General features: G+C 32.9%; 3 protein-coding genes across 3 annotated transcripts; 2 read left to right on the forward strand and 1 right to left on the reverse strand.

The window, feature by feature from the left end:
- Positions 1 to 3,860: 3,860 nt before the first annotated feature.
- On the reverse strand, positions 3,861 to 6,093 carry LOC102590575 (uncharacterized). Its single transcript, XM_006358925.2, has 3 exons — positions 5,880 to 6,093; positions 4,472 to 4,677; positions 3,861 to 4,394 (listed from the first exon to the last, which is right to left on the reverse strand). Exons 1-3 carry the CDS (start codon positions 5,967 to 5,969, stop codon positions 4,130 to 4,132), a joined length of 561 nt encoding a protein of 186 aa, XP_006358987.1. The 5' UTR covers positions 5,970 to 6,093; the 3' UTR covers positions 3,861 to 4,129.
- A 4,466-nt stretch (positions 6,094 to 10,559) lies between these two features.
- Positions 10,560 to 13,966, forward strand: LOC102598552 (ABC transporter G family member 9-like). The gene is made up of 4 exons (XM_006358940.2): positions 10,560 to 10,658; positions 11,494 to 12,289; positions 12,556 to 12,893; positions 13,236 to 13,966. The coding sequence occupies exons 1-4, from the start codon at positions 10,560 to 10,562 to the stop codon at positions 13,890 to 13,892; spliced, it is 1,890 nt and encodes a 629-aa protein (XP_006359002.1). The 3' UTR covers positions 13,893 to 13,966.
- A 1,014-nt stretch (positions 13,967 to 14,980) lies between these two features.
- Positions 14,981 to 17,937, forward strand: LOC102598881 (ABC transporter G family member 9). Its single transcript, XM_006358941.1, has 4 exons — positions 14,981 to 15,076; positions 15,786 to 16,581; positions 16,819 to 17,156; positions 17,256 to 17,937. Exons 1-4 carry the CDS (start codon positions 14,981 to 14,983, stop codon positions 17,910 to 17,912), a joined length of 1,887 nt encoding a protein of 628 aa, XP_006359003.1. The 3' UTR covers positions 17,913 to 17,937.
- Positions 17,938 to 23,307: the final 5,370 nt, after the last annotated feature.

A 23,307-nucleotide genomic window follows, 5' to 3' on the forward strand; every position in this document is an offset into this window, starting at 1 on the left:
AGAGATTCTATATCCATAATTACAAAGTACAATTAGTTCAGTTTAAATTCTAAATTCGACTCAAAGTATATGTATATAGAGTTGTAAGTTGAAAACAATAGGTTCACTTCAACTCAGAACTCGCCCTGAATCCGCCTTTGGAAGTAACCACCTGTTCCAGGGATATGGATGAAAAGTTGAAAAGATTGTCCCCAAAATGCTACTATATACCAATATAAAGTAAGATTAGACTTATACAGTATAATTTTCCGACAAAGAGTGTTCAGCTGACCATCAGAAACCACGTAGCTCCACCCATGATCCCTAGAAGTAACCATCTATTCTAGGAGTTTGGAGGAAAAGTTAAAAACATCATCCCCGAAACCTGGATCAGTAATAGTGAAATCACATGGCTGCTGTTGTTGCTGCAAATTATCATCAGTGCAAATACTGTAATTCCCAAATGGATTAGATTGAAGTACATTCTTCCACATATCACTATTTTCTTGTTGTATATTACTAGTATATTTTGGTGTCGATTCATAAAAATCGCTCCCATCAAACATCTTTATTTGGGAAGTCTGGTGTACAAAGCTCTCGTTACGCACAGAGTCCTGGGAAGGGTCATACCACAAGGGTTTATTGTACGCGGCCTTATTCTGCATCCTTATTTCTTTGTCTAAAACAGAGGTACTCTGTTCCACAGCTGAAGGTACCCTGTTTTTGTTCCGACATTGCCTGATGCACCGTTTATTGTTTTGGATTTGAGAAGGAATTTTCGCGAATGAAGTAGTACTTGATGATGCTGAGTTAGTCTCATCTATGTTCTTATCAGACGGGGCCAGGTCTCCGAGGAACAGATGTGGGAAATTAAGACGCGCATCTGTTCCTCTGAGCCTAAAGGCCTCGACATCATAAGCAAAAGCAGCTTCTTCAGCACTTTCAAACGTGCCTAACCAAAGTCTAGTTCTTTTACGAGGAAGGCGAATCTCTGCTACCCATTTCCCCCAGTGGCGTTGTCTCACTCCCCTGTACTGTTTAGGTACAGGGGAGGAGACAGTGCCATAAACATTCATCATTGTAGTCGTCCTCGTCCCATTGTCAGTGATTCGACACTGATTAAAGCAACTTTGAGGTGCAAAAGAAATCATAGTTTGATTTTGAGTAAGTGATTGCCAATTAAGGTGACAATTACTTGATGGAGGATCATCTAGAGCAAAAGGAAAACGAAACTGTGGTTCGTAGCCACGTGCTCTAATCCTCTGAGCTACAGGCTCCACCCCGTCTCCACTTGATCGAAGGCTATTATGTTGTGATGATGGGTTAATTTTGAGCTTTTTTAAAGGTCTATACATTGACATAATGGATTGAACATTATCAATCGATTCAATATTTTCCATTTTTCGTGTGCTCGTACAAGGTGATTTTCTTGAAGTATGTATGAATGAAAATTTGAGAATACATCAACATGAGGAGGGAAGAAAAGGGCATTGAAGCAAAATATGATAGAAATATGATGACGAGTGCGCTTAGGTTATGGATGTTGACATTTTATTGAAGCCTTCTTCATCAACTACTTCCTCTGCTTATTTGTTAACTTAGTGTGAAGTTTAAGAAAGTAAAAAAAACGAATCTTATAATATTAAAGTAAAGATACGTATAATGTAACTGTTTTTTAATCGTGTCCTTAAAACATATCATATGATATGTCAAAATTAAAGAGTCGTATATTTAATAACGACAGGAAATTAAGATAAATAAGTTGAAAGAGGATATATTCTTTTCACATATGTACACAAAAAAGACAGAAAAAAAGTAATTTGTGATTGCATGTTTTCATTGACATCGAAAGGCATGACTCTTGCAATTTAGTAGAAGCCAACCCAATATTGCTTGTAGGTTAAGAGATAGATTTGTTTTACCTCACTACTTGCTTTTGTGATTAGTAATGAAGTATTATTTTTTATTTCAAAGGTCAAATACATTACTCTAGAAGTTTTATTTCAAAAATGAAAATAATAAAGGATATTTACTGCCCTAAACACTTCACCTTACGAATTTACAAAATATATACAAAAAAAAAAGAAAGGGAAAAAGGACAAATATATCCTGAGTTATCATAAATGGTACGTAGATACCCTCCGTTATATTTTTGGGACATTGGTGTCCCTGCCGTTCAAAAACTAAGGCATATATCCCCTTCACTCTAACGGAAGACTAAATAGGGACACTGGCACAATCTTATCCATCGATCCGATATTTAATAAATGTCGGGTCGGTGGATAAGATTATGACACGTGTATGTCCGTTAGTATAAAGGGTATATATGCTCTAGTTTTTGGACGGCAGGGGCACCAATGTCCCAAAAGTATGACGGAGGGTATCTGCATATCATTTACAATAGTTCGGGGTTTATTTGTCCTTTTCCCCTATTTTATACTAAGTATATATATATATATATATATAAATTAGTAAGAAGTCAAAAGTCAAAAGCACTAAATGGTGAAGTCAGACAAGAACAAGCGTGCTTTTTATAGCTTAATTTGGGGCTTCTTGATTGGGTTTCTCCACCAAGAAGAGTGTGTTTAGTAGGGACGAAACATGTTTTTTATTTTAAAAAATCATGGTTAGTTGATCGAAAATTTAAAAATTAATTTTTTTTTATAATTAAGAAATCAAATTTCTTAAGAATAAAAAAATAAATAAGTGTTACACGTGACATTTTAAGCTCATTATATCTTTGTATGATCGCATCCCCAACGCCCTCCACGCTCCACCCCTGCTCCTGATCCCATCCCACATAGCTATAGTGCTTTTCAAGATTATATATATGTAATTAACGATAGATAAATTTTCTAGCTAAACAAATGTATCGAAGCGTGCAGAATAGTAATGCAGTTTTTCTTTCCAAATGACGCCAGAGTTTTAACACTTCTAGTGAGTACTATGTCAATTGTCAATTGACATTATAAATTATTATATAAATTAATGTGAATTTACATATTGACAAAATCCATTCAAATAACGTCTACATTACTACAAGCAACACCATTGGTCAGGAATTAATCACGCTTTCCGTTTTAATTTATTTGTCTTATATTTATTTATTTTTTTAAAAAGAATATCTAATTTCTTGAAAGTGAATCATTTTGAAGTTGGGGGTGTTCATAGAACAGAACGTCTCACCCAAGGAGTGAAAGATTTGGATGGAGTCTCTTTTTTTTAAAATGATTTGATCCATCAAATTTTGTCATAAATCCTATGGTAGCGATTTTTTCAAGTAAAATAAAGGTACTCTTCCTCACATTTGTTGACGTGAAGTAGGTTACAACTGCTATTAGAGTCCGTCTTAAAGCATCGACTCTCTAAAAAAAAGATTTCCTATCCTTGTAGGCTTTTTTTTTATAGAGATAGAGTAGAAGGTCTTCTACTACTTCATGTGGATAATAAGATGTTACTACTCTCCGTCTTGCTTAAATTTGCCTATTCAAAACTGTATAGAATAGCAGAAGAAAAGTATAATTCAGGAACCAGCTTCTGTTAGCCCAAGATCGTTAACTAAGACCGAAAGATTCAACCAAAGAAGAGGAAGCTAGAAAGGAGAACTTGTTTATGGTGAAGACTCTTGAATTGTCTTTAGTTTTGGTTGGTTACAAATGTTCAATATCATCCCCTATTTATATTTATCTATGGATGATTCTAGATACTACAAAATCTAGATTATTCCATAATTCTCTACAAATATCTAATTCCTCAAGAACATCTACAAGAAAAATCTAGTGAACTTTATCTTCTAGATATCTAGATATTTCTGTAAGATAATTATTCTAGAAACATTACTAGAACAACCTATCATATTCCAAAAAATCAACTTTAACTTCTTCACAGAAACAATTTGCGCGAAGGACTCTCTTTAACAAAATGACATCACAATTAGATACTTATTAATGGTTTTATGTCTTCAAAAATACTATCTTATAAACACCAATACCAAAAAAAAAAAAAAAAAAAGAAAGGATCAAACACCTTTTGAACACCTAAACATTCTCAAAAAAAAAAAAAAAAAACCAAGAGTACCAAAATATGAAGTCAAGTACAACTAAAAACTGGAAAAAATTGTATACATATAAAACTTCATGATTGATCACATTCATTTGTAGGCTGCCATTCCCACACCAGCTTCTCCACCATATGGTCCGGCTCCACCCTTAGCGTTGGAGTAACTGATAAAGTAAAACTTATTGATTATGCTAGTGAAGAAAATAAACGCGGCTCCAGCAGCAAAAACACCTTTTCTCACAGTCTCACAAGATACAGGTCGATCATTAAACAAGAGTGATGATCTATACTTTGTATGGTACGCGTTCCTAACTGAACCAGCCAACAAACACACCTCCGCGATGAAAAATGTAACCCTGAAACATAGGTTAATAACTTAATTATTATCACATTATATCGAGTCTGAAAAAATATATTGTGTTGTGTCATTTACCAACACATGATGAATAAAAGAACAGCACAACCCCTTGAACCACCGGGGCTCAAAGGCTTTCCAAAACAGAAGCAACGACTCGCCACCATTATAAGGATTTGTCCAGCCATGAGAAATAAGAAGGCGCCAACGCCAAATCCAGTTGAAATATCGGAGTCATAGACACAATAAGTATACACTTGTTCATTATCTGTTTGAATTGTGGCCTATCAATCAATGAAACGACGAGTTGTTAGATCAAAATGAAGTACATATACTAGTAGAATTTGAATAAAAAACGAAAAGTGTGTGAAATATAACTTTCGAAATAGCAATATGATAGAGGCTGATTTATTCAAATAAATGCTAAGAATAGGCATAATGTAATAGATATTTTTGTAGTTATAAACAGGGGCGGAGCTATAGTACTGTCTACGTCTTGGACCAAGTTAGGGGTGGGCGTTCAGTTTAATCAAATTTTGGTTCGGTTCTTCGGTATTCGGTTTTAGAAAAGTGTGCACCATATTTCAAACCAAACTAGATCGATTCGGTTCGGTTTAGTTCGATGTTTTTAAATCGGTTTTTCGGTGTGAATAAAAATAAAAAGGGAATATGATAAAGTAACAATTGTTGTTCACTTCACACTTCAAACTTCAAAGTAACAACTAACAGTCTAAAATAAAAAGTAATAACATCAAAATAGTTTTGTTTAGGCTGGGTGCCCTTTACTGTTTTGAAGTGTAAATGATAAAGTGTGCCCTTTACTGTTTTGTTTAGGCTCCAAAATTTAAAATTGAAATGGGCCAGGTAAAGTTAAAAATTGAAATGGGCCAGGTAAATATTTTGAGTCAAAATATATCAGTATTATTAAATAATATAATTTAAATTTAAATTTATTTAATAAAACTTCGGTTCTTCGGTGCATCGTAGTTTCGGGACCCTTACACCGAACTCCGAAGTTCCAAAAAAAATGAACCGACACCGAACCGAAACACCGAAGAACCAAAATAGTTCGGTTCGGTTTGGTTTTCCGGTATTTATGCCCACCCCTAGACCAAGTTAATAAAATTTTGGTTTGATCATATATTAAATTTTTCATCAAATATGTAATTGTGAATTCAGTAACTAAAATAAGCTATGAATTTTCAATCACTAGTTCCAAACTCATAAATTTCAAATTCTGATTCTATATCACGACATAAAAAGATCAATTTTTCAAGAATTGAACAGATCAAAGACCAAAACCACAAGTAATTTTATGTTATCTGATCTTAATGGATCAAAACAAGGAGCGGAGCCAGACATCAAGTTACAGGTTCTATCAAACTCATAAATTTCAAATTCTGACTCCGCCTCTGATCTAAAAAGACAAAAATATGGATAATATAAAAATGAACATAACATAGCAAAAAAATTAATAGATACATACAGTGCTCCGTCTCTGTTCAGCAGCAATAGCCAAAGCAAAAGCAATTACATCGAAAACGAACACACTGATCATTAACAATTTTGAAGCCATTGATAATGAAATTGAAACACTTTTTTCACACACAATTTTTTATTTTTCTATGTTGTTTCAGTTTCAATGTGTGTCTATATACAATGTAATAAAAGTCTTTTTTGAGTAATGAAGAAGAAGAGTAAGTAACAATAAAGAAGAAGTATATTATTTATTCGAAAAAATTAAAAGTGAAAGGACACACCAACAAAATGTAACGACATTTCAACTTTCACCACACAATATATATACCTAAAGTTGATGTTACTACTCTAACCTTTCCATATTCTGGTAACCTATGTTGCTCGGATTCTTAAAAAATGCTATCAGGGTGACAGTCAGATATTTCATAAATAGTGTATTTTTGGAGGATCTGGCATAGGTACGGAAACAATTTTGAAGAGTACTCTGAGCAACTTAGATGTTAAATGTGTTAAAGAATGACAAAAGTCCCACATCGGTGGTTAATGAGATGGGTGGACTCCTTATAAGGCTTGGACAATCCTCCTCCCTTTGAGCTAGCTTTTGGGGTGTGAGTTTAGGCCCAAGGACCCTAATTTAACGTGGTTCGGTCAATCGACCTACGTCCACAAAGGAGATGAGCAATCCACTATATAAATATGAGAGTACAAAATATAGAGAGAAATAACCTCAACCAATTCACTCGGAATACATGGGAGGTTCACACAGGTGATAACGTATAAAGTTTGTGACCCACAAATTATCCCCCTAACCAAAACTCTCAAATCCCTTAAGACTACATTGTGAATGCTGATTAAGTTAGAAAGAACAAACCTCTATTTATAGAGTTCTAAACCTTTTCCTACAAAAAAAGGACTAGCCAATCCAAAATCTTTTCCTAAAAGGGAAACCTATTTATGTTAAGAAATTCAGGGCAAATAAAACCCAACAAATACTTCTTATGTTAAAGAATGACAAAAGTCCCACATCGGTGGTTAATGAGATGGGTGGACTCCTTATAAGGCTTGAGCAATCCTCCTTCCTTTGAATGCTAAGCACTGGGCGTGAGGTGGGGTGTTAAAGAATGACAAAAGTCCACATCGGTGGTTAATGAGATGGGTGGACTCCTTATAAGGCTTGGACAATCCTCCTCCCTTTGCGCTAGCTTTTGGGGTGTGAGTTAGGCCTAAGACCTAATTTAACATGGTATCAGAGCAGGGCCCGTCTCACCCGATGTTGGGACCCCCAAAATCAAAATTGCCCACGCACCAGATGCTAAGCACTGGGCGTAAGGTGGGGTGTTAAAGAATGACAAAAGTCCACATCGGTGGTTAATGAGATGGGTGGACTCCTTATAAGGACTTAGGGCAATCCTCCTCCCTTTGCGCTAGCTTTTGGGGTGTGAGTTAGGCCTAAGACCTAATTTAACAAAATGCCTAATATTATTGAAATTTAATATATTATTGATAGATATTTCATATTAAGATGACCCTCTTTTTATTTCTCGTGCAACTTATGAACAATTTAGATCACAGTATAAATGTTTTCTTTTTAAGTAAATTGAAAAATCTTATGAAAAAAATGTGAAATCATGATCTGAAATATTATAAATACTAATTGCAAACGTTAATATTAATGTTGTCTCGAAGAGTACTTTTACAAAGGCTATATTTGCAATTTAAAAAAAATATAGGAACAATATCTAAATAAATAGGAATATTTTGCATAAATTAGCTTAAACACTCATTAAAGGATATATACTACCCTTAATTATCCAAAAGCTAGCTAATGAAACTATCCCCAAGTGTTCACTATGTATTTATTAGCACTAATCTAATTACATAAATGGACATAAGGACTTTAATTAGGAATTAGTTGAATCTAACCATTTAGCTTCAATTGCGGAAACAACCTCTTACAGAAATGTAAGAGAACTCTTCTTTGAACCCCACACATAATGAAAGTTTTAAATTAGTGCATCAAACTGCTTTTTTTTTAATCCTTGATTGCTTGAAGTACTGCAATTAATAAATGTTCTTAATAACAAAATACTCTTAAAGAACAAAAAAGCAAATGAATATGGTAACTAAAATCCCAAAGGAAAATTGCCTAACAAAGCAAAAAAAAAAAAAAAAGATTTGGTGGGGGTTAAATTGAGTTGTTGATATGAAACCTAACGATTTTAAATTCTACCCACTGATAATATACTTTCTCGATTTCAATTTGTTGGTCTTACTTTTCTTTTGCAGTTAGTTTCAAAGATTTTTTTAATCTTTTTGACAATTCTTTGATTCCAACTTTTCACATAACATGTTTAAGACCATAATATTAGAAGACATCTGATACATTCTACGTATCTTTAATTTAAGACCACAAAATTGAAAAATCTTAATCTTCTTAAATTCCATACCAAATTAAAATCAGATAAACAAATTAAAATAAAGAATAATTTTGTCAGTCTGAAAAAGAAAAAAGAAATCATATTAATTCCTTATACTATAAGTTAAACCCAACACGTAGTTATTTTTGTCTAACGGTTGGTGTCGTTATTATGAAGATAACCATAGGAAAAGAATAGAATAAGATTCATAGAATAAAAATAATGCATTTATTTGGTCCACCATTCACCTTTACCAATTTTCTATCTTGTAAACTAAAATCGCAATATCAAAATTTTTGATTTTGATATAATAATTTGATCGTGCCATGATTTTAAGATCGAAATTTTTGATATTATGATAAAGATAATTTTAAATTATTTTTGATATAATAATTCAATCGTGCTTTGATTTTGATACAATTATTGTATCTGAGTTTTCATTAATTGAATTTATTTGACTGTCTACGATTTTATTGCGTGTGTTTGGATAGAAGTTTTGTTAGAATATGTTGTTTAAGTTAAAAGTCAGGATACGTTTATTGGAAAAGAAAATCTTTAAGTTTGCATCAAAGGAGTCCAGAATATAATGTTGTCATATTGTGTTGAGTCAAAAAGAGTGTATGGTTAGTTGTTACTTACTCCCTCCGTCCACTTTTATTTGTCATGTTACGTTTTGTGAAAGTCAATTTGATTAATTTTCAAAGTTAAATTAGATTATATTAATTCGATATTTTAAAGAAAAAAATCTAGATATTCAAAAACTATACGAAAAATACTATAAATTGCAAAAAAAATTACATATCAATGTGATTAAAAAAATATATCATAAAATGTTAGTCAAATTTTTTATAGTTTAACTCTAAAAAAGAAATTATGATAATTAAAAGTGGACGGAGATAGTATGTCTTTCTATGGGTCATGACAATAGAGGCAATACTAAATTTTACACCTTGAAACTAACAAATATATTGCATCTAATTTAATTTATCCTTTTTTTTCATGACAATCCAAGAATGGGAAATGATAGTCTTTTTGGTCAAGGTTTTGACAAATTTAAAATACACATTATTTAAATATTATTTAATTTAGAGAATTGTGGTGGCTCTACGGAAAAAGATATTTTTTGGGGTTAGTAATTACTTTAATTTTGAGAAGTTGAAAAAATAGCTTTGCTTGAAAGTATTTTTGGAATGTTGGTCAGATACAAATTGTACACTTTTAATTGTCATGTGTTTCCTTTTTTAGAGTCAAATTATAAGAATTTTGACTAACATTTTAATTTTTATGATATATTTTTTCATCATATTGATATGCAAAAAAAATTGGAATTTATAGTACTTTTCGTATAGTTTTTTTAATATCTAATTTTTTTATTTAAAATATTGAATTAATGTAATCTAATTTAACTTTAAAAAATAGTAAAATTGACTTTTGAAAAACACAACATAACAATTAAAACTGGACACAGAGAGATTATTCTTTTAGTATCAAGAAATTAGTTCTCAAATTGATAGTCAAACACATAATACTACTTTTAGTCTTTGCCATTTTTAAAAAAAATGGTACATTTAGTCTTTGCCACTTAAAAAATGGCAAATTTGAGTCCTTGGTTTCTAACATTCAAACACATTAGAAATTGTTAGAATAAATTTATGTGTCCATCATTGTCTTCTTCTTTCTTTTTTTTTATCTTTACATATATATGTGTCATTTGGAAGTAATATTTGTCGCACTATTTTCATTATGTGATATTTTTTAGTTTTCCAAGTTACCAACCAAAATATGATAGAATTAGACTAAAAAGGCATATAAATCATTCGAAGAATATTTTGGTCAACCAACATTATTATTCATACTTTTATAATATTGTAATATAAAATTACAACTTATAGTACTACTTTTTAAATAGTTTTTGAATATCTAATTTTTTATTTTAAAATATCAAATTAATATAATTTAATTTGCCTTTGAAAAAATTAGTGAAACTGACTCTCAAAAAGACAACTAAAAAGAAACGAAAGGAATACATAACTTGGATCTGAAAATTCAAATACAATGAATCTTTGACCATGACTCTTTAATTTTTATTTCCTTGTAACGTTTGTAGAGTCTTACTCCTCTTAAAACTATTAATTACTTTCTATTGTCTCTATACATTAGTCCATATATATTCCCAAGAATTCATTATAGAAAAATGAAATTCATCAAATTCATCTATAATTGCTTCTTGATTTTGAAATATATCAGTATTATTATTTATAATTCTAAACATGGAACAAGAGATGGAGAATATAGAGAGTCCTCTACACATTCATCATTCTAAAAGTGAAGTTATCTTTGACAACACTAATCGTCCCATCACTCTTAAGGTAATTCTTTAAATATTTCATATCATTTTTTGTTTTATTGTTTTCTTGGTGTTACTCTAGAAGTTCCACATTAGGTTTTTTTCGTAGACAAGATGATATATTATAACTTAATATGCATGGCTCTTACTAGTAATGTTTGGGGAAGCTAGTGGCAAATTAGCTCAATTAGATAAGGAACGAAGCGGGAATCACAATTTGAAGTTGGCTTCTAGGGCTGAAAATTATGTGTCAAAATTTGCGATTTGATTCTCTTGTGTATCCGAAATAGGACCTAAAGAGGTCTTACATATGTACCGTATGGACAAGAGTGAGCCGATCCAAATTAGGCTTTTATTTATCAGAATTTGTAATAAGGATTCTTAGCTAATGTTTCTATAATAAGGATTTGTAGCTACATGTTAGAAGAGAGAGAGGCGAGCGAGATCTAGAAGAGATGAGAGAAATACAATTGATTTGTATATCTGATCGATAATTATATCATGACTACAAATATACAATTGATTTGCATAATAAACTAGCTACTAAGCAAGAGTCTGATACCTCAACTTAAGATAAGAAGTTTCACATCAGCAAAACACAACAGAGATGTTGGTATATAAGTAAGCAGACCTGACACACTAGTGACACATTTTAAAACCGTACGGATCTAGGCCCAAATCGAACAATATCATTAGCGGGATGGCCGTTACAAATGGTATCAGAATCATTCAAACTGATTCAATTTTGTATGATTGTACATAGTTTAGATGATAAGATTGTGTAAAAATTATTGAATGTGTAGAAGTTAAACTCTTCAACTTATTTGCTAAAGATAATGCATTGGGTGTTTTTGCAGTTTGAGAATGTTGCTTACAAGATTAAGCTTGTAAAAGAAGGGTGTTTGAAGAATTCATCAAAATCAGAGGAGGAGAAAATAATCTTGAAGGATGTCTCGGGGATCGTTTATCCAGGAGAAATGCTGGCGATATTAGGCCCTTCAGGATGTGGAAAAACAACTCTGCTAACAGGACTCGGAGGCAGGCTCGTTAAGGGCCATCTAGATGGCGTTATAACGTACAATAATAACCCCTTTTCTAGTTCCATGAAGCGTAGTATTGGTTTTGTTACTCAAGATGATGTTCTTTATCCTCACCTTACAGTGTACGAAACGCTTGTGTTCACTGCCCTCCTCCGTTTGCCTAAAACTTATTCAGTTGAGGAAAAAACCGCGCATTGTGATGCAATTATACCTCAACTTGGATTAACAAAGTGCAAGGATAGCATCATTGGAGATTCGCTTTTGAGAGGGATATCCGGTGGGGAGAGGAAAAGAGTAAGTATTGGGCAAGAAATGCTTATCAATCCGAGTTTATTGCTCTTGGATGAACCAACATCGGGGCTTGATTCTACTACAGCTTTAAGGATTGTGTCTACGTTAAAAGATTTAGCAAACGGTGGCAGGACAGTTGCAATGACAATACATCAGCCTTCTAGTAGGCTATTTTACATGTTCGACAAAGTGTTGCTGTTATCCGAAGGAAATCCCCTGTATTTTGGCAGAGGTAAAGATGCAATGGGATATTTTTCAGGCATCGGATTTCCCCCGTTAGTTGCTATGAATCCATCGGACTTCTTATTGGATCTATCAAGTGGTATGTTTATCTATCCTTCTTTGTTATAGATAGTAATTTCATGTAGTTAGACCTTTTTGGTCTTTCATGAATCGGATAGACAAGGGGCTGAATCTCCGTGGATCATGTCAGCAAAGCCACTCTGCTATTTACAATACCCATCATCATGTGTGGTTTATTATCTTCGCGATTGTATATTTCTAAGTTCCAACTAATAATACACGTTCTCATTTAGGCAAACGATATGAATGACTAGCTAGTAAACTTGTGTGATTTTAATTTCTTAGGTATACTATCTGATGATCCTCGCGTATTATCTGATGCTCCTAGAGAAGATCCAGCATCAATCAAACAAACTTTGGTAACTGCTTTCAAAACCAATCTAGCGAAGAACTTGAACGAACAGTTGCAAGAATCTATTGATCACCAGGCAACTGAAAAATTACCTGAAAAGAAATTCAGTCAATGGTCGAATACATGGTGGCAGCAATTCTCAGTGTTATTGAGAAGAGGGATGAAAGAACGAAAACACGAGTCCTTATCTAACCTTAAGGTTGGAGAAGTCTTGGTGATGTCTTTCTTCAGTGGATTGTTATGGTGGAAATCTAACAACATTCAAGATCAGGTAATTGTTAACTTTACGTGAAGTAAGCCGTTGAAGATATTAAATTGGTATATACACTCTACCTTCACGAGGTACTGGTAAGGTCTAGCTTACACTTACCGTCTCCACCCCACCTGTGGGATAACACCGGGTGTATATGTGTTGTTATTATAAAATTGGTACTATAAAGAATTAAGCTAACCAGTGTAATTTCACCTGTTATAACCAGGTTGTTATTAACGAATACACGTTACATGTAGTTAATCTTATAATTAGGTGATCTGATAGTGTAAAAAACTCTTTTTACGATGTGATTGGTGCATTTATCGAAGTTGAATTAATGTCATTTGTTAAGTGTTGCAGACAGGCCTTCTGTTCTTCTACACTAGTTTCTGGGAGTTTTATTCTGTGTTCCAAGGTATTTTTACCTTCCCACAAGAAAGGATGATGCTGGAGAAAGAAAGATCATCTGGCATGTATAGGCTCTCCGCGTACTTTATGGCTATGACTGTAGGTGATCTTCCGATGGAGCTAGTCCTTCCGACTATTTCCACTGTTATAACATACTGGATGGCTGGCCTAAAACCATCCGCGGGGAGGTTCTTCTCTACTTTATTCAGCCTCCTCTACAATGTATTAGTCTCCCAAAGCCTTGGACTTGCTATTGGTGCAATGGTCATGGACGAAAAGTCAGCTACTGTACTCGCTTTAGTCATCTTGATATCGTTTACCTTAGCTGGAGGGTTCTATGTTCAGCATGTCCCGAGGTTCATTGCCTGGATAAAGCACGTATCAATAACTCAGTACGCGTACAAGCTCTTGTTGGGGTCTCAATATAGTCCGGGGGAAACGTATTCATGTGGCCTAAACGCGACGTGTCTGGTTGAAGATTCTCCTTCCATAAAAACTATAGGGCTTGGAGGTAAAGGCATCTCAATTGTTGCATTGGCTGTTATGCTTTTTGGTTTTAGGTTCTTGGCTTATGTTGCTCTTATGAGGATTGGTGTGACAAAGAAATAGATTTTGCTTTACTCAAAGATTTTGTAGGAAGTGTTTCCATTTGTAATTTTAGTTTGTTTTCTGCTGAGATATGCTAGTCATGTTCCTTTTAGTGGTAACATTTATTGCCGCAAAAATATTTAGCGGTAATTGAGTTAATGACTTAATGTCATTGTATTTAGAGTTGCTAAAGTCTTCAGTAACATTTTATATAGAGTGCTGGTTATAAATACCCATATTTATTATTGCCGCTAAATATAATATATAGATAATTATATAATTGTCGAGAAATTCTTAATTTGTTTTACTGTATTATACTAAGAACATGCAATTTATGTAACTCTATTTGGTCTCTAGACTTTTTTTTTATGACAAGGGAAATCTGCAGCGCTATTCTTTGGGTGCGCACAAAATAAAACCTATGTTCCTTGCAATAGCTTGCAAACACAAGAGAGGTATATATAGTTAATATAAAAAGATGTCATTCTTTCCTACTAAAAGGAAAATAATGTCACGTAAACTACGACGAAGGAGTACATGGGTGCAGCTAGTTTTTAACTCTTGTTTATATGAGTACAAAATAGATATATAGTCGTTATTATTCGAGCAATAACCCTTTAAAATATTGTGCACACTTCTTTAATGTTTAACTTTAGTAGTTGGAAACAATTGTCATGAACTTTATTCTTGAATTTCTAAAGTGATAATTATTTTGTGACGATTTCTTTGAGATAAAACGATATAAAATGAGACGAAGGAAATATTTATTAGAGGTTTGTTTAGCTAAATTATCTTTATAAATAATTATGCTTTTGCAAATGACCAAATTTTGACAACCTAATCAATAAATTCATTACTCTCCATTTCCTCATAAATTGTTTTTTTGTTTGTTTGTTTGAAATGGGGAACGGGAAAATGGAACCGCACAAACAAAGTGAAATTTCAGATAATCAATCAACTGAATTACTTTTGATCGCCTCTATATATTAATCAGTCCATATGTATTTCCAAGAATTTAGGAGAGAAAAAAGAAGTCATCAAAGAAGTCTTGATTTTAAATTCTATTAAATAGAGAGCCCCAAGAGTTTCTAAACATGGAATAATTAAAGATGGAGAATATATTGTCCCAACAACAAAATCAACACACTGATCATTCTAAAATTGAAGTTATTTTCAACAACATTAATCGTCCTGTCACTCTTAAGGTAATTCTTTAAATATTTTATGTGATTTTTTGTTTTGTTTACCACTTTGTGTTGGTCAGGAAGTTTCATATTAGGGGTAAAGCGATCTCTAACAAAACTGAGTTAGGCTCGATGAGACCTAAGAAATACTTATTACTCTTCATTCATATTAAATGAATTTTTGAGGTGTGACTAGCTCCGCCCCTGAGTCTTTACTAGCTCCACCCCTTATCATTGAGTCCTTACTAGCTTCGCCCCTTATCCCTGTGTCCTTACTAGCTCCGCCCCTTATCCCGGAGTCCTTACTAGCTCCGCCCCTTATCCATGTGTCCATACTAGCTCCACCCCTTATCCCTGTGTCCTTACTGGCTCCGCCCCTAATCCCGGAGTCCTTACTAGCTCCGCCCCTTATCCCTGTGTCCTTACTAGCTCCGCCCCTTATCCCGGAGTCCTTACTAGCTCCGCTCCTTATCCCGGTGTCCTTACTAGCTCCGCTCCTTATTCTTGAGTCCTTACTAGCTACGCCTCTTATCCCTGAGTCCTTACTAGCTCCGCCTCTTATCCCTATGTCCTTACTAGCTTCACCCCTTATCCCTGAGTCCTTATTAGCTCCGCCCCTTAGCCACAAAGATGTTATATATATACATGAATTGAGCATGCCAGAAGTTAAAAAATAGTTCCTCTCTTTTATAATATTTCTGAAAATGTAATGGCTTGAGTAATATTGCAGTTTGAGAATGTTGTTTACAAGATCAATCTCGTGAAAGAAGGGTGTTTCAAGAATTCACCTAAATCAAATGAAGAGAAAATAATCTTGAAGGGCGTCTCGGGGATCGTTTCTCCAGGTGAAATGCTGGCGATATTAGGCCCTTCAGGAAGTGGAAAAACAACTCTGCTAACAGGACTCGGAGGCAGGCTCGTTAATGGGCATCTCAAAGGCGTTATAACGTATAATAACAAGACATTTTCCAATGCCATGAATCGTAACACGGGCTTTGTTACTCAAGATGATGTTCTTTACCCTCACCTTACAGTGTCCGAAACACTTGTGTTCACTGCTCTCCTTCGTTTGCCTAAAACATTTACAGTTGAGGAGAAAACCGCGCATGCTGAAGCAATTATAACTCAACTTGGATTGACAAAGTGCAAGGATATCATCGTTGGAGGTCCATTTTTGAGAGGGATATCGGGTGGGGAGAGGAAAAGAGTAAGTATTGGACAAGAAATGCTTATTAACCCGAGTTTGTTGTTCTTGGATGAACCAACATCAGGGCTTGATTCTACTACAGCGTTAAGGATTGTGTCGACTTTAAGGGATTTAGCAAAGGGTGGAAGGACGGTTGTGCTAACGATACATCAACCTTCGAGTAGGCTGTTTTACATGTTCAAGAAAGTGTTGTTGTTATCCGAAGGAAATCCCCTGTATTTTGGCAGAGGAGAAGATGCTATGGGATATTTTTCAGGCATCGGATTTTCCCCGTTAGTTGCTATGAATCCCTCAGACTTCTTGTTGGATCTTTCAAATGGTATGTTTCATCTGTATATATATATATATATATATATATAGTAATTTCATGTATGAAGACTTTTGCTTTTCTTTTACGAATCAGAGTTACAAAGGGCTGAATATCATGGATCATAACAGCAAGGCCACTCTGCCACTAACAGTACCCCATCTCGTTGTGCTGAGACGGTCATGATGTACGTTGTCTTTTAGGCAAACAGTATGATGACTGATAAACTGGTGTTATTTGATATGTTAGGTATACTTTCGGATGATCCTCGCGTATTAGCAGATACTCCTATAGAAGATCCAGCTTCAATCAAGAAAACTTTGGTAACTGCTTTCAAAACCAATCTAGTGGAGAACATGAAGGAGCAATTTCAAGAATCTGACGTTCATCAGGTTGTGGAGAAACTACATGAGAAGAAATTTACTCAATGGTCGAATACCTGGTGGCAGCAATTCGCAGTGTTGTTTAGAAGAGGGATGAAAGAACGAAAACACGAGTCCTTCTCTAGCCTCAAGGTTGGAGAGGTCTTGGTGGTGGCTTTCTTGTGTGGATTGTTATGGTGGAAATCTAATAACATTCAAGATCAGGTAATCGATACTTCTCCTCGTTAGACATGTAGTTATCTTTGATTAGATGATCTAATAGTATAACAATTCTTTTACGATGTAATTGTTAACTTGGTGCAGGTTGGACTTATGTTCTTCTACACTGATTTCTGGTCATTTTTCCCCTTGTTACAAGCTATTTTTACCTTCCCACAAGAGAGGATGATGTTGGAGAAAGAAAGATCATCAGGCATGTATAGACTCTCCGCGTATTTTATGGCTAGGACTATAGGTGACCTTCCAATGGAGCTAGTCCTTCCAACTATTTTCACCGTTATAACATACTGGATGACTGGCCTAAAACCATCCGCGTTGAACTTTTTCTCTACCTTATTCAGCATCCTCTACAATGTATTAGTCTCCCAAGGCCTCGGGCTAGCTCTTGGTGCAATGATCATGGACCAAGAATCAGCTACTGTACTCGGTTCAGTCATCATTCTATCGTTCACCTTAGCAGGAGGGTACTTCGTTCAACATGTCCCGTGGTTCATTTCCTGGATAAAGTACATATCGATTAGCCAGTACACGTATAAGCTCTTGTTGGGGTCACAGTATAATCATGGGGAAACGTATTCATGTGGCATAAACGCGACGTGTCTGGTTGAAGATTTTCCTACCATAAAGACTATAGGGATTGGAGGTAAAGGCATTTCAATGGTTGCATTGGCTGTTATGTTTTTTGGTTATAGGTTCTTGGCTTATGTTGCTCTTATGAGGGTTGGTGTAACAAAGAAATAGATTTTGCTTTACTCAAAAGAGTGTAGAAATGTCCCATTTGTAATTTTGGTTTCTAGACTATCTATCAAAAGTTTGAGAAACATTTACTAGTACTACATTGTTTGACTCTTTTGCCACAAGTAAAGTGTAGACATTTCAAGTTTGTTGTAGTAGTCAATGAAGTGAGTGACAATTTTGATAATCAAGGTTCTAATTCTAGTAGAGACTGGGACGTGTCGTTTATTGGTTAATATAGTGGATGGAAACTTGGTGATCAAGGTTCATTCATCAGAGACAAAAATACGCTTGATTAAGTTTTCCACAACTGCCCAAACCTTGATAGATATCAGATGAAGCCAAATTAAAGAGTGTGTTTATGTAATGTCTTTTTATTATATATGCTTGACATTGGCATATATATGCATTCATTGCCAAATTAAAGAGCGTGTTTAGTTCGATATTATCCTTTTACTCAGCTTCTACTTATATTATTTATAATATTATATATTATTATATTATATAGTTCTTCTTTCTTCTTTATATAATTGTATATTTTAATTTAAAAGGTTTGCCTTATGAATAGTAGCTTATCAGGTAGGTACCCCATTGTAGCATGAATGTCAAATTTGAGTTGTGAAATGAATAGTTTGAACTCAATATTAAATTCATATATGTATATTTACAAAATACATTCCCTTTATTATATGCAAATAATTTAGTCAAAACCTAGTAAGTTACCTTGTTTAAAATTTAAACTTTATAAACTCAAAATTGCAATTCTGCCTCAAAATCAAATACTTTTAACTCTATAAAATAAGTGGCAAAATTAGACAATAAAATGATAGTGTTAATAACCCACTCATTTTATTAACTTGACTCATTTTGATCCGTTTAGTTCAACTCATTTATTGTACTGATACGTAGCCTAGATTGACTATGTCACAATTTTTTAGCTCATTTCAGCTCAATCCTCTTTGTTGAAATAATATTTAAGTGGGTTAACGACTCACCTATTTATTAACTCAATTTATTTTGACATTCTCAAATTCAGTTCAATTCAATCCGTCTATTTAACACCCGAAAAATTAGTTGGCCTATTTATGAAAGTGGACATAGAATGGCGCCCCCACGAACACAATATTTTGTTTCTTGTTTGTGAATTGCCATAATACAAGTCATAAGTCATAGACGAATGTCTGCGTCTTTATTTGAATTTGACTATAAATCCATCGAATATGCCATTCTTATAATTATTATATTATATATTCATTAAAAAAAAAAATATAGCACTCACATCATAGCTTTCACGTGTGAGAAATGAAATAATGTCTTTGACAAAATTTATCTCTTTTAATCTAATACTTCGCCAACAGATGTGGTGCAGCAGATGAGGTTGTTCTTCTCTGAATCAGAGATTTCGAACTTGAATCTTGAGTATGAAAAAATTCCTGATAGAAAGTGCATACCCTCGAATATGAGGCCTTACATGACGCAAATTCAAAATAATCAAATTCAAATACAAATATCAAATATTGAACCGAAAAAATTGATTGTCATCATATGATGATTATAATAAATAACTACCAAAACAAGTTAGGTAAGAATATAATTCTTCACGTTATCAGTAGTTTAAAGCGCGTTGGCAACATAACAATATTAAATATATTATGTTTGTGTGTATGCCAAGAAAAGTTATGGACCAATAGATACTCGATATTCAATATGATGATAAGTATACAAGGTGTGTTGTAAGTAATTTAGGGTCTAAAGAGATTAGACCTAAGACCAAGTCAAGTTGGAAAAACATTACCATGGACTAAAGTTTTTGATGAGCCTAACTTAAAAGGAAAGCTACGTACTCCCAATTATTAATAAGTTATATATGTTGTAGATAACGTATCAAATTAAAGCCTTTTGAATCTAGTTTTTAACATTATAAGTCATTCGTCGTCATTTGGACATATCTACACCAATATACGATGTTTTTGTTTTACTAATAAGTGAAAGACAGGACAATAATAAGAATAGGTCAAAAATCGAGGGTCAAAATAAATTGACTGGCATCTGTTATTTATAAGTAAAATTGAGAAAAAAATTGATGGGCTTGACAATTTTGAAAAATGGAGTCTCGATAAGGAAAAATCGACGGACTATTTCAACTGATCAAATCGAAGGTCATTCACTGGTTAGATAAATATTAAAATACTGATATTTATTGAAAAATAGGTATAAAAACAAATTTTATAAAGTTAATGAAGTCCCTAGTCGAGTGATATGATTTTCGAGATGATAGGATGCATTACAAGATAGATTTCAGTTTTGAAGTTTAAAAGTTGAAAAGTTGGACCAAAGACAACATTTTGAATTGACGAAGCGGGATTTGAATTTTGACAATTTCACTATGTCTGGGTGATTATTTATGGATTGGATGGATGATTTTTCTCTTATTAAGTTTCTAAAACTGATATTTTCTTTATTTAAAGTTCGGTTTGTGGTTGCATTTAGCTGATTTTTGGTGCATAAGACTTTTACATTATGTGTAAATCAATTTTGAAATCAATGTTGACTTTTGACCTCAGTAGCTCATAGTTGATTTTTTTACTTAATTTTTGAATTAGAGTTTTATATATAACAATATGGATATAAATAGACTTGTATACTCACATAGAGGATGATTTTGATAGAGTAAGAGCTTTCGGGAGTGATTCAAAATGAAGGTGATCTTATGATGGTTCATGAAATATTTGCTCGATTTTCGATGTAGGTTATGACTCTCTTAGATTAGCTTGGGAAGTGATTTATGTATCAAGTGTGATATGTGTGGGAGTATTGGTGGATTCAATAAATTAGGAAGAATGACTTTATGTTAAATCTAGGTTGCGACCTAAATAATAGACATTAATTATATGGCATGTTCCTTGTTTTCCATGAGTATTATGTTTGAGGTTTTTGAATTGGTTTAGATTCATTTTATTTTTAAGATATAATTATTCAATTCTTGCTCGCGATTGGTTAATTTATGATGTCTACTGAGTACATGTATTAACATACTTATACTACTCTTGCTGCATTTTTTTTTTTATGTTGCTCCAACACTAGTTGCATGCCTTTTTGATTCTGTTGTTCGAGGTAACGTTTATTTGAAAGTTTGGGTGAGCTACTTGGCGTGAAGAGCAATGTATGGCTACATCTATCTTATTTTCCAGTTTTTTGTTCAGACAATCTTGTAATTTTGGATCATACGTATGTTTTCAGTTTTAGATGTTCTTGTATCGATGACACTAATTTTGGATATATACAATTATTTTACATCCTATCAATATCTATTAAAGTTCGACTTTAAAGCTTATATGTCGCTATTAATTTTTATTGCTTTGATCTTCCACTTATCTTTGAGGAGTACTTGACTTACATATCGATGAATTAATATAGATATCGTTATAACCTTTGATTTTGGATCGTGACATATAGCGTACGTACAAGTGTTAATTACATTCGACATTTTCTTAGCCCTAAACAAGAGAAAGAATTTTAAGAGCTTGATTCTTGGGAGAATTTTCACCCAAGATCAACTCCATCCAACAACCCAAGTAAGTATATTTATAGTTCATAAATACTATACTAACCCTAAAGATTAAAAAAAAAATTGTCAACATTTTATGAATCTTTCAAGAATCAATCATAAATAAAAAATGAGATTATTAAATCAGCATTACATAAGCCTTACTCAACTAGTGACAAATATGCTCATTTGGATCATCATCAAAACATACACATGGCATAAAATAAACAAAACAAAAAAAAGTAGGTTAATATATAGTATTAAATTTGCCCTACTAACAACTTTCTCCCTTCCCCCCTTGATGTTATTTAATATTTTTCTTGCCGCATTGGCAACTCCCTTTCACTATACGTGGCTACACTTAGCTTACTCCATATTTTATTTTATATTTGGTTGTATTCTATATGTTTTTTTTCATAAAATAGAAAATGAAAGTAATAACAAACTATAATATGTCACCCCATTTATATGGGAGTAATAATCATAAAATAGAAATGGAAGTAATAAAAAAAATACTCTGATGTCATTTTTTATACTAAAGTATACTCAATTCCATTGTGTTCCTACGTAAGGCAAAAAAACCTTTTACATATAGAGATATAGTGAGTGTGTGTGAGAGATGTAATTAAGCAGCGTTAGTAGAATTTGAAAAATGATCGCATTTTAAGGGTTGTGATACAAATAGTCGCTTTCATAGTTTATTAAAAGATAAAGAAGAGTATGGTAAAAAAATAGATATGTTTAACCTCAAAATTAAAATAAGTCACATAAATTAAAATGAAGAAAATCAAAAGACATTTATATTAATAGTATCTTTTTCCTTTCTATTTTAGATGAGATAAAAAGATGATGAAATGAAAGTGAAAAAGATATCTTCACTTTATGTGAATAACAAAAAAAATACAATTAACTAAAAGACATGTGGCAATTGAGAAGTCGAAAACACAACAAAATAAAACGTTATCAAATACGAATCATTGAAAGAAATCAACGTGGCTATTTAGACCTACCAAATAATAAATATTGTCATCTTAATCCAAAAAAAAAATAGCACAATCAATATACACTTTGATTTAATTTATTAGTGACACGTGAACTATAGTATAAAAGGTATTTAATCAAAGAATAATTTTATTAGCTTTGACCTTACTTTTTTGGGGGTGGTAGTGTACCTAAATTATTGGGAAAAAGAAGGAAAATACCCTTTAACGCTATCAAAATTCAAAACTCAATTGTTTTTTCTTAATCAACCAAAAAGTGGTTGATTTTTTTATTTTATTTATTTAAAATAATTGAGGGTATGGGAGGAAGAAAATTACGTAAGACATCAAAATTCAAATTCGTCAATCAATAGAATTATTAAACTTTACTTTATTCACAAAAAAATAGTAAAAAGAAATAAAATATGGTAGAGAAGCCGAGCAAAAAGGTTATATTTACAGAGTTTTTACTTCAGATCGATCAATTTGATATTAAAAAGGCGTAGTTTAATATATATAAAATATTTTACGCTCATATAGTGATCAAAAAAGGATCAATTTCAAGGAATATAACATAAATAGTCTATTTTGATTCGAGTATTATTAGTTGATTTTATATTTTGAATAGATGATCTATAGATTAGATGAATAAATTATTCAGTAAATTTTTAAACATTAGAAGTGACAAATAGACTGTCGACAAAGTAAGAGGCAGAAGCACACAATAAAAAAAAATCTGTTAATCCAAAAATATTTAAAATATAATTAGAACTTATCTCGTTAAGCAATTCCAAAAATCAACCTAGCTCCTATAATACTAAACTAAAGTTATACTCCCTCCGTCTATTTTTATTTGTTATGTTGTGTTTTTTCA

The sequence above is a fragment of the Solanum tuberosum genome, unplaced genomic scaffold (assembly GCF_000226075.1).
Source record: "Solanum tuberosum cultivar DM 1-3 516 R44 unplaced genomic scaffold, SolTub_3.0 scf00283, whole genome shotgun sequence".
Taxonomy (NCBI): domain Eukaryota; kingdom Viridiplantae; phylum Streptophyta; class Magnoliopsida; order Solanales; family Solanaceae; genus Solanum; species Solanum tuberosum.

Excerpts from the sequence above, each read along its gene's own strand:
- LOC102598552 (XM_006358940.2), top strand. The coding sequence starts at position 10,560 with ATGGAACAAGAGATGGAGAATATAGAGAGTCCTCTACACATTCATCAT. Across the intron at positions 10,659-11,493 it reads ATCGTCCCATCACTCTTAAG|TTTGAGAATGTTGCTTACAA; the intron begins GTAATTCTTTAA and ends GTGTTTTTGCAG. Across the intron at positions 12,290-12,555 it reads CTTATTGGATCTATCAAGTG|GTATACTATCTGATGATCCT; the intron begins GTATGTTTATCT and ends TTAATTTCTTAG.
- LOC102590575 (XM_006358925.2), bottom strand. The coding sequence starts at position 5,969 with ATGGCTTCAAAATTGTTAATGATCAGTGTGTTCGTTTTCGATGTAATT. Across the intron at positions 4,678-5,879 it reads CTGAACAGAGACGGAGCACT|GCCACAATTCAAACAGATAA; the intron begins GTATGTATCTAT and ends ATTGATTGATAG. Across the intron at positions 4,395-4,471 it reads CTTTTATTCATCATGTGTTG|GGTTACATTTTTCATCGCGG; the intron begins GTAAATGACACA and ends CCTATGTTTCAG.
- LOC102598881 (XM_006358941.1), top strand. The coding sequence starts at position 14,981 with ATGGAGAATATATTGTCCCAACAACAAAATCAACACACTGATCATTCT. Across the intron at positions 15,077-15,785 it reads ATCGTCCTGTCACTCTTAAG|TTTGAGAATGTTGTTTACAA; the intron begins GTAATTCTTTAA and ends GTAATATTGCAG. Across the intron at positions 16,582-16,818 it reads CTTGTTGGATCTTTCAAATG|GTATACTTTCGGATGATCCT; the intron begins GTATGTTTCATC and ends TTGATATGTTAG.